The sequence below is a fragment of the Peromyscus eremicus genome, chromosome 17 (assembly GCF_949786415.1).
Source record: "Peromyscus eremicus chromosome 17, PerEre_H2_v1, whole genome shotgun sequence".
Lineage (NCBI taxonomy): Eukaryota > Metazoa > Chordata > Mammalia > Rodentia > Cricetidae > Peromyscus > Peromyscus eremicus.
Window position 1 is genome coordinate 18,125,767 of NC_081433.1, and position 14,756 is coordinate 18,140,522.

At 48.3% G+C, this 14,756-nt stretch overlaps 1 protein-coding gene across 1 annotated transcript; it reads left to right on the forward strand.

The window, feature by feature from the left end:
- Positions 1-6,177: 6,177 nt before the first annotated feature.
- Positions 6,178-13,896, forward strand: Star (steroidogenic acute regulatory protein). Its single transcript, XM_059244255.1, has 7 exons — positions 6,178-6,332; positions 7,348-7,455; positions 7,681-7,808; positions 9,212-9,370; positions 9,507-9,691; positions 10,073-10,166; positions 11,482-13,896. The coding sequence occupies exons 1-7, from the start codon at positions 6,269-6,271 to the stop codon at positions 11,593-11,595; spliced, it is 852 nt and encodes a 283-aa protein (XP_059100238.1). The 5' UTR covers positions 6,178-6,268; the 3' UTR covers positions 11,596-13,896.
- Positions 13,897-14,756: the final 860 nt, after the last annotated feature.

The following is a 14,756-nucleotide window of genomic DNA, read 5'->3' on the forward strand; positions in this document are numbered from 1 at the left end:
TGTCATATTATTTCACAAAATGGAGTTACCGCTGGTGGAAAGAGAAAATTCACCACTGCAGAAGGGGTGGTATTCGGATGCTCGGATCCCCCGCCGTCACAATCCACGTGGCTGCCTGCTCGTCAAGACATCGATCTTGGGTCCCCGTCCCCGTTTTCATGTTTGTAAATCTGACCAAGTTTCAAGATTGAGAAGGGAGTTTTCAAGGAACCAGTTACAACAGAAGCCTCTTGTTTAAGAAACTTGAACCCTGCCTTACCCACAGCTATTCCAAACTATTTCTCAGAAGAAAGAATGTCTTCATGACGTGCTTCGTTCTCAGTCTTCTGTTACTCTAGCTAGATTTCCAAGTCCTCTACACTTAAGTTTTGGTCACCTTTTGCTTAGGTCATCACACTCAAAAATCCCCAACTGGTGTTTAGTAACTACTGATTCATAGTGACATCACTGCGTTGACTTGATTTCTGGAGAGTCGGGGTTGCATAGTAAGTGTAGCAGATGACGTTTTAAAAGCAGTGTGCTTTAGTAGACAACAGGCAGGAAGGAAGCAACAGTGTGAAAATTGGCTTATAAGCACATTGAAATGATTCTCAGTAATGTAATTATCCCACATACTTCCTTTGTTACTATTTCAGCCCCCAAAGTAAATGCCTAAGACTGGGATTTCTGAGTGTGTGGACACTTGTCTATAATTCCAGCACGTGGGAGGCTGAGAGGCTGGAAGGTCCAGTATTTAAAGCCAACCTCTGCTACAGTGTGAATTGGAGGCCAGCCTGGGCTACACGAGTTCCTGTCTTTTAAAAAACAAAAAACAAAAAAGTAAAAACCATGTGTGGTGGTGCACACCTTTAGTCCCAGCACTTGCCAGGCAGAGACAGGAGGGTCTCTGTGACTTTGGGGCCTGCCTGGTCACAGTGAGTTTCAGGACTACATAGACCCTGTCTCAACCAAACCAAACCAGTAGAAGAGTGGGATTTTTTCTGTCCGCTCCATCTTGTAGCCCCAACATCTGAGTGATGTCTGAAATACTAGGTTTCACTGTAAAGCTGTTGAAGGCTGGATTGATGGAAGACAGATAAATGAGCCGGGTGGTGGTGGCAACGCATGCCTTTAATCCCGGCACTCGGAAGCTAGAGGCAGGTGGTGGATCTCTGTGAGCTGGAGGCCAGCCTGGGCTACAGAGTGAGTTCCAGGACAGCCAGGGCAGTTACACAGAGAAGCCCTGTCTTCAAAACAGATAAATGGGTGAAAATAAAGGTGTCAGTTCAGGTTGACTCAGACACTTCAGAGAGCAAAAGGTGAGGACAGCCAGGCGCCCTGAGCAATCAGGAAGTGAGTGGATGACACAGAGATGTTCCCCTGAGGCTGCCGCAGCTGTAGGCCACAGATGTCAGGTGTAAAGAATGTGTGTCAGAAGTTCCGAGAAAACATCTCAAGAGCTCCATGGGTCAGAGCGGGGGCTTGTTGTCTGTTGTCCGCTGTCTTCCAGGGAACTGAACTGCAGTGTCCACCTTGCACGTCCCCACTCCGGAGAGGCCTTTTCTGTTGGAAAAAAAAAAAATATGGTAGTTTTGTGGGTGCTTTTCTCTGTTCAGTAGGTCTTTACATTTACCAAGTAAATTTCGGGCTACATGGGTCCTAGCTACCAGGGAAGCAGAGGCAGGACCAGCCTCCACAACATAGTGAACTCCCCAATTTAAAAAAAAAAAATGTTTAGCTTGGCGGTGGTGGCGCACACCTTTAATCCCAGCACTCAGGAGGAAGAGCCAGGGAGATCTCTGTGAGTTCGAGACCAGCCTGGACTACAGAGTGAGTTCCAGGAAAGGCGCAAAGCTACACAGAGAAACCCTGTCTGGAAAAAAAAAAAAAGAAAGAAAAGAAAAAAAAATAAATTTTTTATTAAGAATTTTTTTTATTCATTTCACATACCAATCACAGATTCCCCCTCTTCCCTCCTCCCACCCCTTCAGCCTCCCACCCCCCATTTCCTCCTACAAGAAGGTAAGGCTTCCCATGGCAGCAGAGCCTGGTACACTCAGTAGAGGCAGGTCCAAGTCCCTCCCTCTGCCTCAAAGCTGTACGAGGTGTCCCACCATAGGTAGTGGGCTCCAAAAAGCCTGCTCACACACCAGGAATGGATCCTGATCCTCCTGCCAGGGGGCCCTTAAGCAGATCAAGCTGCACAACTAACTGTCTCGCTTATGCAGAGGGCCTAGTCCATGCCTGTGGAGGTTCCACAGCAGTTGGTCTAAAGTTCATGAGTTCCCACTAGTTGGGTTTGGTTGTCTCTGTAGGTTTCCCCATCATGATCTTGAAGCCCCTTGCTCGTGGAATTTCTCTTCCCTCTCTTCGACTGGACTCCTAGAGCTCAGCCTGGTATTTGGTTGTAGATCTCTGCATCTGCTTCCATCAGTCACTGGATGAAGGCTCTGTGATGACAGTTAGGGTAGTCACTGATCTGATCACCAGGGTAGGCCAGTTCAGGCACCCTCTCCACTATTGCTAGTAGTCTAAACTGGAACTCCCCAGTTTTAAAGAGGGCCTAGAGGAATGGTTTAGGTTCAGTGGTTAAGAACACTGGCTGCTTTTTTCTGGTTTGGTTCCTAGCACCCACATGGCAGTTCACAACTGTTAACTCCAATTCCAGGGGACCTGATGCCCTCTTTGGGCCTCCATGAGACCCTGGCACACAAATGGTGTTGGACCCCAAAGTTTAGGGTCTCAAGTGGGCGCCCCAAGAACCCAGACTCCAGTCCAATTGATGCAACAGCACGAGGATTTATTAAGCTTCTATATAGAAGGGCAAACTCTGCTCCTAAGAGCAAGAGCCGCATCTTACTGTAGACATATGGGTACTTTTAAAGGAAAAACCCACAAAAGCCATAAGATTACAATTCCCATACAATTTCATTTTACAAGAACATGGTCTGACCACAGGGTGATCACAGAGGGGGTACAGTTACATAAACCTCAAGAGGGGTATCAGGGCGGAAGTGGAGCTTACACACAGGTCACGGTGGTCCTTCCTGGAACACCTGCAACTATCCCAGTCACAGTTGAGCACATCTCTTTTTTTTTTTTTTTTAAAGATTTATTTATTTATTATGTATACAGAAGAGGGCGCCAGATCTCATTACAGATGGTTATGAGCCACCATGTGAGTGCTGGGAATTGAACTCAGGACCTCTGGAAGAGCAGCCAGTGCTCTTAACCTCTGAGCCATCTCTCCAGCCCCTGAGCACATCTCTTAACAGGAATCTTTTTACATTGTTATATTGTTACAGGGATGATTGAGTAGTGGCTGAGTCAGGTTGCCCTGGGAACTAGATTTTTAGTTTCTCATTTCCTGGTGCTTGAAGTTTCTCTCTTCCTGAGGCTTGGGGGTGTAAGCCTGAAGGGCTAGGGTCTTTCAGTGGTACACAGAAATGCATTGAGGACAAATACGAAGTAAAATTATAAAGAAATGGCTCCCCCTACCCCCTCAAAACAACAACAACAACAACAAAAAGCCAGGCATGGTGGCACGAGCCTTTAACCACAGACCTCAAGTGGTAGGCAGGGAGAGAGAAATGGAAGTACTGAGCTGGGGTGACCCACCCCTTTAATGTCAGCACTTAGGGAGGCAGAGGTAGGAGGATTTCTGTGTGGCGCTTCTTTCTTCCTCAGCTTTGAGTCCCTGTGAGTCATGGTCATACTCCCAGGGTCATAATTGAATATTCGTAGGGGACATTCAGTATCGGCTGGTTGAGTAGTTAATGGCGTTCCCTTTTCTGCTCGGAAGCCTTGCCCCTCTCCCTGCCTGCTCTGTACGTCTGGTCCTCCTTTCATGTGGGGTGTACTCTAATCAAAAGGGAGAGCCAGAATTAGATGTCCAGAATCAGAGGACATTCCAGACTTTTCTTGACCTTTTTCCTCAGAGGAACAGCAAGAGTTAAGTAGTCATTCGGCCTGGAAAGGACAGAGAAGGCAAGCCTTGGCCCTGGGGGAGGTCATTCAACACCCCCTCCCTAAGTCAATGGCCGTCTCTGACATCAGCAACAGCTGTATGCCTCGGTGCTGCAGTCTGCCCACACTACCCCCTCCTTCCTCTGAAAGCCATAATTCTCCACAGAATGGCAATAGCAGGACCTTGAACATTATCTGAACGGCCTGTCCCCCTCAACCCCCTCCCAACTGCCTAGCACCACCGCTGAAGGAAGGCCCACGTGTATCTGAGGCTACACGTGTACCAAGCAATGGGTAGGGAGGAGCCTGGGCAGCCAAGCCTGCCAGCACACCCTCTGCCTAGGCACAAGCTGCAGTTTGGAGAGGGAAGCAGTATCTGTGTCTGAGATGAGGCAGCGCATGCCTGGAATCCCAGGACTCGGGAGATAGAGGCAGGAGAATTGGGATTTCAAGGCTCATCTCAGCTACATAGCAAGTTTGAGGACAGCCTGGGTTTAGACATCCGTCTTAAAACGACCCCACAAAGAGACAGGTCATGGGGTCACACCTTTCCAGTGGCACTGAGTGGGAGAGTGTGCATCAGGGACAAGTTACAAGACAGCAGGATGGACAAAAATGAACACCGAAGAAGTGGAGTAATCATAGTGGGTGTGAGGGACTAGATCTTGGGACCTTGGGTGCCTCAAGGCAGTAACCCTCACAGGACCTCTCACACAACTTTATCAGGCCAGAAATGTAGGCTGTAGGACTCAGCGGTCCTGTATGGTTACCTATTCGTCCTTTTATCCAATTGCCTTGAGGAGGATGGGTTTTGTCCTGCCTCAGGACGGTAGTCACAGGATACAGGAGTCAAATGCTGGCCGCAGGGTTAGGGGCAGGCCAAGGCTAATGACACTGTTGGCAACATTCTTGCCATAGGAATTTATTGGGCTTAGAAGCAGCCTCAAGGCACCTTTGAAAGGAAGAGATCTTGGCAGTCCTGGGACCTAGAGCTTTTTTCCTGCCTGGCTTGTCTGGGACCAACCAAGGCACTTCAAAGGCTCCATGGATCTTTGCCCAGGACCACAGGATCCCCTACCTGCAAAGACTGATGGAAGTAGATATCTAAGTACTTTGTCTTCCCCACTTTTCTGCACAGGCCAAGTCCTGTGGCAGGGCTGGCCCAGCCTCAGCTGCTTGAGGAAAGGTTGAGGAAGGAGCAGGGTGTAGCCTAGGCCCAAGTTACTCTCTGCTAGGGAGCTTACAGAGTGGGCCAATATATCCGGACAGTCCCCAAAAATGAGAACGTAGAACAGGGCTTTGGGAGTGGTGATTTGAATCTTTTTTTTTTTTTTTTTTTTTTTTTTTTGGTTTTTCGAGACAGGGTTTCTCTGTGTAGCTTTGCGCCTTTCCTGGAACTCGCTTTGGAGACCAGGCTGGCCTCGAACTCACAGAGATCCGCCTGGCTCTGCCTCCCGAGTGCTGGGATTAAAGGCGTGCGCCACCACCGCCCGGCCGGGGAGTGGTGATTTGTATCAATGGGTGAGCAAATAAATGAACAGTCGAACACACAGGGTGCTCAGGACACTGGTAGAAGGACCCAGGGCCAGCCTGAGGACTTAGGCTATTGCTAAGTGCATGGCACTGACATCCTGTTTGTTCTTGAGCCGGTCACCGTCACCCTCTGAGCCTGACTGATGGTCTTGCAGCTTTTTTTTTTTGGAGATAGGGTATTTCTATGTAGCCCTATCTGTCCTGAAACTTACTATGTAGACCAGGCTGGCCTCGAACTCACAGAGATCCGCTTGCCTCTGCCCCAGAGTGCTGGGATTAAAGGTGTGCACCATCACCACGCCTGGCTCTGGTCTTGCAGTGTTGTTACCTACCCAGGCTCACTCTCTCGGCCAGTATTTCTGTGTAGAGGTGATCCACCTCAGTTAGTGGGCATTTAAGTGAATGCTGAATCTGGGGCTTGAGGACTTAAACATTTGCATTTAAAACTTTTGAGAAGCAATATGCTCTCTGTCAAACTGCCCCATCTTAGTGGCCTGTCCGTCGTCTCCTCCCCTCCCCTCCCCTCCCCCCCCACCCTCATCTACTCCCTTCTACGCACTCTGCCCCCTCCCGCCTTGGCCAACACTGCAGCATGAGGCAATCACTCCATCCTTGACCCTCCGCACGGTGACTGATGGCTTTTTTATCTCCAGGCGATGATGCACAGCCTTCCGCTGGGAGCATTTAAGGCAGAGCCACAGCTGCAGGACTCAAGACCTTGAGCGGCTCAGGAAGAACAAGCCCTTGATTACAGCCACAATTACAGGCCTGCCACATCTGCCAGGAAAGCATGTTACTAGCCACATTTAAGCTGTGTGCCGGGAGCTCCTACAGACATGTGCGGAACATGAAAGGTGAGTGTTTGGGGGGGCGTAAGAGCTTGCCAAGAGCCTCCAGGCAATATAGTTTTGTAGGAAAGCTCGTGGATAGGGGACAGGCCACCTAGGCTTCGGTCCCAGTTGTGCCTCTTACTGGGTGAGCCTGGGTAAGTCCTTTCCCTTCTGGACCTCGGTTTTTCACCCCAAAAATTAGGCTGGATAGTAAGATACTATATCTCACCGAAGTCCTGTCATTTCTGGCCTCCGCTCCAGGACCCCAGTTCTTCTGGAGCTAGTTCTGATGTTGCCCCTTCTTCAGGACTGGACCAGGTCTGAACCAAGGGTCCCAGGCATGTCTTTACCACGGTGGTAGAGAAAGACAGAAGCCAGCCTTGACTCATAAGAAGCAGTGCCTGGCAAGCCCAAGACACTGTCTGGGAAGAGGAGCATAAGAAAGGCAGGAGAAAGCCAGGCGGGGGTGGTGCACGCCTTTAATCCCAGCACTCGGGAAGCAGAGCCAGGCGGATCTCTGTGAGTTCGAGGCCAGCCTGGGCTACAGAGTAAGATCCAGGATAGGCACCAAAACGACACAGAGAAACCCTGTCTCAAAAAAAAAAAAAGGGGGGTGGCAGGAGAGTTGGGCAGCACATCTGCAAGGCAAAGGTGGCGTTGGGGTGGGGGTGGGGTGTTGCCACTCAAGAGGCAGATCTTGGTGGTGGAGTAACCCTCAGGAGACGGGTGTATCCTGCTCCATACCCAGTGACTCACTGAGCAGTCTTTCTCTAGTTTACGACAGGCCCAGGTAAACTTCTGTGTCCAGGCAGGATGACCAGTCCATCCTTATTTCCCAAGATGGAAAAGCGATTTCTAGGCCCTGGAAGTGCTGGGGGAAGTTTAACCCTGCACTTGGATGTAAAGACACGGCTCCAGTTCAGGTCCCTGCTGGAATCTGTTCCTGAGCCAATTTGCTCCTCTGTGATGAGTGGACTGTATAGCCCCTCACTAAGGGACTTTCTAGTTCCTTGGCAAAAATTTCCTTCCCTCTCTGCAGGACTGAGGCACCAAGCCATGCTGGCCATTGGCCAGGAGCTGAACCGGACACTGGGGGACCCCAGCCCTGAATGGATCAGTCAGGTTCGGCGTCGGAGCTCGCTGCTTGGTAAATGTTGGGCCTTCTGGCAGTGATGGGGCTTAGGGTACAAATGTTGCTCACAAGGCCTGCCTTTTCCCTGCCTTGGCTCCCTAACTCCTCTATCTACCTTGACCTTCTTTGACCTTCAGATAGGCCCCTATGCCTTTGATCTTGTCTCTTCTGAGGACTGAGCACATTCAGAAGGCAAAGAGATGAGAACTGAGATCTTTCTTTTTGCCGCTGTGTATACAGGTTCTCAGCTGGAAGACACACTCTACAGTGAGCAGGAGCTGTCCTACATCCAGCAGGGAGAGGTGGCCATGCAGAAGGCCTTGGGCATCCTCAGCAACCAGGAAGGCTGGAAGAAGGAGAACCAGCAGGTGAGTGGGGGTGGCTGTGAGGAACCTGGATGGTCTCACTGACGTGTTCAACGCTCGCTGGGATTCCTACCTCATTCACGGTTGATAAGCAGCCAAGTAGTTTTATTTTGAGAATTCTCCTAAGAATTTGTTCTCAGGTTGGGTTGAGGGTGCACACCTTAAATCTCGGTGGCACTCAGGAGGCAGAAGCATGGGGATCTCTGGGTGTTTGAGGCCAGCCTGATCTCTGTAGCAAGTTCCAGGCCAGCCAGGGATAGTGAGACCCTGTCTCAAAATAAACAAACAAACAAACAAAGAATATGTTCTCAGATAACCCTCCTCCATAAGACCTGATTGAGAAACATTGTTCCTATTTCTTTTTTTTTGGGGGGGGGTTTCCGAGACAGGGTTTCTCTGTGTAGCTTTGCGCCTCTCCTGGGACTCATTTGGTAGCCCAGGCTGGCCTCGAACTCACAGAGATCCGCCTGCCTCTGCCTCCCGAGTGCTGGGATTAAAGGCGTGCGCCACCACCGCCCGGCTGTTCCTATTTCTTAACTACCCTCCAAATGCTGTACACTCATCCAACAGAAACCGTGCACTCTGGAGACTCCATGTGCATTGGAGGACATACTACCCAGTATTTACAATGCTAGTGTATACTCTGTACTGTTCAGCCCACCCTGTAGACGAACTTGCAGTGGTAATGTGGGCTTATGCTGCCACAGAGCTCGAGTATACAAACGTGGCCCAGTATCATCTGGAGCCCTGCCCTGAGTGTTGTATCCCTTGCTGGGGGCCAGTAACAAGACTTAGGTTAAAATCAGTAGCTCTACTATTAGATCTACTTTGGTGACCTTATCTCTAGCAAAAGTTTACACACTATTCATCACCCAGAGTTCAGAGGGAACATCTTGTTGCTGAAGTTCTTATAGTAATGGAAATAATAGACTAATAGTTTAGGAGTCAAAAAATCTGGGATCCAGGCTCAGCCCTGCTCGTTGCTAAGGGTCCCTGGGCAAATCATTGAAACTTTCTGGCCCCACATTCTTCTGAAATAAAATGATATATTAACAAACAAACAAAAAACCCCAATGTTCCCTCTTTATAATTGGCTAGTTGTAGAGCAAACATTTTACACTCCAGGTCTGTCTTTTGGACTCCTTGAACTTTGAAGTATGGGTCATTTCAGTTTCAGTTAGACCTGCCCATGGTACCAACATTCATCACTAAGCCAAGGCAGTCTTGAGTGGATATACAAGGCTTGGGGGCAGCGGTGCTTACCTACTGGATCCTCATCAGGTAGAGATCCAGGTCCCCAGTGCTCAGCTTAGACTTGCTGGTCCCTTGCCCAGTATTGTCTAAGACCTAGGCCAGGAGTGATTTTCTCTCACCTTAACCCTGTGGCTCTCTTTTGTCCCTAACAGGAAAATGGGGATGAAGTGCTAAGTAAAGTAGTCCCAGATGTGGGCAAGGTGTTTCGGTTAGAGGTGGTGGTAGACCAGCCCATGGACAGACTCTACGAAGAACTGGTGGACCGCATGGAGGCAATGGCAGAGTGGAACCCAAATGTCAAGGAGATCAAGGTGAGGAGAAGGAAGCCTAGGTGTGGCTGGCAGGGACCCAAGAGAGTGCAGTCTAACAGGTAGGCCAAAGGCATCCCAAACTATGGGTGCTTAGCCCACCACTGGCTGAGTCCTGACTCTGATTCCCTTGTATTAGGTCCTGCAAAAGATTGGCAAAGACACAGTCATCACCCATGAGCTGGCTGGGGCAGCAGCGGGCAACCTGGTGGGGCCCCGTGACTTCGTGAACGTGCGCTGTGCCAAGCGCAGAGGCTCCACCTGTGTGTTGGCAGGCATGGCCACACTCTGTGGGGAGATGCCCGAACAAAGTGGTGTCATCAGGTAAGGCTGGCAGCCGACTCAAAACCGCACTGTCATAATCCAGAGCCCCACCTCTGAGAAGCCAATCCCTAACCTCACTCTCGGCTCAACAGTGAAGGCCCAGAGCGGCCCCACTTCGGCAGCCAATTGGTTTGTTCTGACCCACCCGGGAACGTCTAGGAATCTTAATTTTCTAAAGCAAGGGGGAGGCTTCTGTGTTCTGTGTTCTGACGACCAGGGGGCAGGTTCTGGTGAGCTGGCAGCCATACCAGCTGTGAACCAGTACTTTGGGTGAAGTACTTCCTGATGAAGTGGGAAACACAAGGGACTCTGGAAATGTCCGAGTGTCGTTGATCCGCAGACCTCTCACCCGTCTTCCTGCCTTGACTGTTCATTTCCCAGAGCTGAACAGGGTCCCACCTGCATGGTGCTTCACCCACTGGCTGGAAGTCCCTCAAAGACGAAATTCACTTGGCTGCTCAGTATTGACCTCAAGGTGAGGGGCATGGGAGGTGGCCTGGGAGTGGGGAGTAGTGACGAAAACATGCTCTTGTCCCCCAACCTAGAGGAGGAAGTGTCCTCTTGCATTTTTTTTCTTGACTTTTAAAACACTTTATTATTGTTGTGTGTGCGTGATGTGTATGTGTGAGTGCAGGCGCTCACATGTCAACAGCAGTGTGGAGGTCAGGGGGCACTGTTGGCTCGGGGTTCTCCTTCCTCCTGTACGTGGGTTCCAGTAATTGAACTCATGTGTCACACCTGTGAGGCAAGCGCTGTGACCCACGGAGCCATCCTGCCTGTCTTCCTCTTGCATTTTGATAGAATCCCGGGCTGTTGGATAGGCAACGGACTTAAGTATGGCCTGCTAATCTACCATTGTAGAAGCCTGCAAAGGCTTCCTCTCACCTCATCTGAAAAGCTGGGTGCGGTATCTAACATCTCAGTACTTAGAGGCAGAAGTAGGAAGATCACACGTCCAAGATTCCAGGACCTACTGAAATGGTTCAAAAAGAAAATCAATTTCATGTATAAATATGGCCATTTAGAAAGAGGCGATCTAGGCCGGTGGTGGTGGTGGTGGTGCACGCCTTTAATCCCAGCCCTGGGAGGCAGAGGCAGGCGGATCTCTGTGAGTTCAAGGCCAGCCTGGGCTACAGAATGAGTTCCAGGAAAGGCTCCAAAGCTACACAGAGAAACCCTTTTTTTTTTTTTTTTTTTTTTTTTTTGGTTTTTCGAGACAGGGTTTCTCTGTGTAGCTTTGCGCCTTTCCTGGAACTCACCTGGTAGCCCAGGCTGGCCTCGAACTCACAGAGATCCGCCTGGCTCTGCCTCCTGAGTGCTGGGATTAAAGGCGTGCGCCACCACCGCCCGGCAAACCCTGTCTTGAAAAACCAAAAAAAAAGAAAGAAAGAGGCGATCTTAGGCCCAAAAGGGAGGTAATGGGAAAGGCAAACAGACTTCTCAGGACCACACAGCTGGGAATCCTGTCTCTGATAATAGAGCAACAAAGGCTGCACTTCTAAACAGGAAGACCAAACCCTGTTGGGCGTTCCTGCCTGTGTCAGAGTACAGGAGACCAGTATCTATCCACAAGACACCAATGCTCACTGGGCATGGTGGCGCCCGCCTTTAATCCCAGCACTTGGGAGGCAGAGCCAGGCTGATCTCTGTGAGTTCAAGACCAGCCTGGTCTACAGAGTGAGTTCCAAGACAGCCAGTGCTATTACACAGAGAAACCCTGTCTTGAACCTCCCGCCACCACCCAAACAAAAACAAACAAAAAGACACCAACGCTCTTGTCTCTGCTCTAGGGGTGGCTGCCGAAGACCATCATCAACCAGGTCTTATCGCAAACCCAGATGGAGTTTGCCAACCACCTGCGCAAGCGCCTGGAGTCCAGCCCTGCCTCTGAGGCCCGGTGTTAAGGACCGTGCCCACTACATCAACCTGCATGCCACCAGCAGACCCCCGCAGGAAGCCTGCAAGTCTCTTTCAGATCTTCAGTGGATGACAACAGGGGTGTCAGTGTCATCGGACACTAGGACTGGCTGGTAAAAAAGTGACCATCAGGAAAACAGAGATGAAGCCCAGAGGAAAAGACCTCCGGCCTCTCCACCGATTAGCTGTGAGGTGGAGGCTAAGGGATAGACATCTGGTAAACCTTTCTTCTAGGCTCGTATATGCTCACTTAAAAAATCCTGCTCAAAATGCCAGTAGCTGATGTGGCAAGGCGGGGTGCTAAGAATCAGGAACTGTTGTCTTATGAGCGCAAAATGCCACTGCCTGAAGCAGTGTGTGCACAATGCAAGGTTTTACCCAGGGAACTCCAGTGACCTTTTGCTCCTCCATAAAAGGCCCAGAACATCAAGCTACCCACAAATGGACCCTTCCAGAGTATGTATTCTGTTTTCTCCAAGGAGAAACAAAACTATTATGCTGGCTTCTCTACTTATTCCATCACAATAAAGCACCATACATGCAAATTTCAGCTTGTACTTGTCAAGTCCTACTCTACAGAATCTGTGCTGGGAGTCACAGCTTCATTAGAGTTCTGGACCAAGACTGTGGGTTCAAATTTCCTAGTTCATCAAAGGGAACAACACTTCTGGAGATTATCATTGGATTGTTTAGACTCTTTCCTAAAAATGTAATTTTCTCACAAACACAGCTCTAAATTAGTTCTTAAAGAACTCTAGCCTAAAGCCAGTATGATGGCACATGCCTTTGATCCCAGCACTTGGGTGGCAGAAATAGGTGGGTCCCTGTAATACTGAGGCCAGCCTGGTCTACATCGGATAGCCAGAGCTACACGGTGAGACTCTGTCTCAAAATACAAAAATGGGTTGGAGAGATGTCTCAACAGTTAGGAGCACTGGCTGCTCATTAGGGGATACAGGTTCAATTCCCAGCAACACATTGCAGCTCACAACTGTAATTCCAGACCCAGGGAACCTCTTCTGTGGGCACCAGGCACACACTTGGTACACAGACATACATACAAATATGCAGGCTGAACACCATAATCATTTAAAAAAAAAACCCTCTAGTCAGGCATCATGGCTCAACAGCTGTAATCTCAACACTCCAAATGACGACACAGGTGAATTGTCCTAAGTTCCAGGCAAGCTTGAAGCACTGTGAGACCAGCTCACAACAAACAAACAGAAACTATTTAGAGCTATCAGTTAAGATTCATAGCCCTAAAAGAGGAAGATGATAACAGGGCTTTCATTTATCTAATTAAAAGGGTAATACCAAATAAGAAATACTGACCAATAATGCCAAGATAAAGTAACTATGTGTATTATTTATGAGTTTAGTTATGAATACAGATTAGATAGATGGCAGCTTGGCTAAGAGCTAGCAACTTTATTTGAAAAGCTTAAAATATTACCACTTGGGAAGAGAAGATATCTAGAAGGCGATATGGTGATAACAAATTTCTGTTCCAGGAGCCAGAGAAATTATGCTTTAAAGATTTAAGTTGGGGGCCAGCAAAATGACTCAGTGTGTAAATGTTTGCCACCAAGCCTGATGACTGGAGGGTGACTCCTGGACCCCACATAAAGGTGGAAGGAGGGAACTGAAAAACTGATTCCACAGAACTTCCTGACCTCCACGCATTTACATTCACACCCATACTAAAAAATCTTGCACATAAATATATATATACTGGAATTCCTTTGTTGAATGTGTTAAGGATGGGAAAACCCCCAACTATTACAACTAAAGCTTTTCACTGGGTAGGCAGCAAGCACTTTTATCTGAAGTGCTGTCTTGCCAGCCCATTTTCCTGTCTTTTGCAAAGAATTTTAGCTTATTTAAGAGTAAAGCAGAAGCAGTGTGAATACTTATTTATTGAAGTTTTAAGATATAACAACTGGTATTTATTATAACTCATTCTGATTGCTTCCAGTCTACTTTGGACACAGATTAAGACTGTTGCTCATCCAGGAGCTTCAGGGTGAGGAAGGGCAGTTGTAGGGCTTTTCTGCCAGAACCGTCATGATCAGCTAAGGGAACGCAGTCGCTTGCTGAGTCAGTCCCACACCAAGTATGCTGGCTTCGAGAGAAAAGGCCGATGGTGAAGAAAAGGCCCTTTAGCAAACACTGAACTATCATTTGCTCCTTCACACCCTGTAACTGTATCTTTGTGCTGTCTGAGATGTTTTACCCCTTTGTTTAATTTTACATTTGAATAAAACTAATTGTCAATGGTAATCTCATTATAGGCAACTATAGATGGGTAGTTATTTTTTGAATCTTTCAAATGAAACTTAGTAACACATGCAAGTTCACAACTGTACATACGCTTTTCATTGTTTTTTCAATATTGTTCATTTGAGACAGGGTCTCACTCACTCTGTAGCCTAGGATGGCTTGGAACTCCTATGAATGCTCCTGCCTCAGCATCTTGAGTACTGGGATTAATAGTATGACCCACCACCATTTGGCCTTTTCCTTTCAGACACTAAGTATTGTTAAGTAAAGCACTACTTTGGTAACCTTCAACATATGAAAGCCAAATACACAAACATCTAGTTTTGAGGTAGAATAGAAGACTTATACATGGCTATTTATATGCCAATACTTCACCTCTAGTTTCTACTCATAACTTCATGGTCTCACTTTGTAAGTGGCTTGTCTTTCTCAGACCAATCCTTGCATTAGTAGGTGTCTAGAAACTGATAGGCTGTGACCCCAGTTTACAATACCGACTCCAGTAGTTTTCTTGTTAAGATAGTAAAAGGATGAGCCAATTGTGGTGATCCATCTTTAATCCTAGCCCATAAAGGAGGCAGATATCTGTCAGTCTGCAGCCAGCCAGGCTACATAGACCCTGCCTCAAAAATCAAAACCAAACAAGGTACTGAACGGATGAGTGATTCAGTAGGAGACAGGTGTAATAGTATTGCCATTTGTGTTAAGACGATATTCATTTGAACCTTGAGGAAATTCTTAAATAGCAAAACAAAGTAATTAGAAGAACAATAGGAATGCTCTGATAATTCTGCATCCCACCTAGCTCCTGGTGAATCACTTTACCTAGCACTTAGGTTAAAAAAACAAAAACACTATAGAGGGC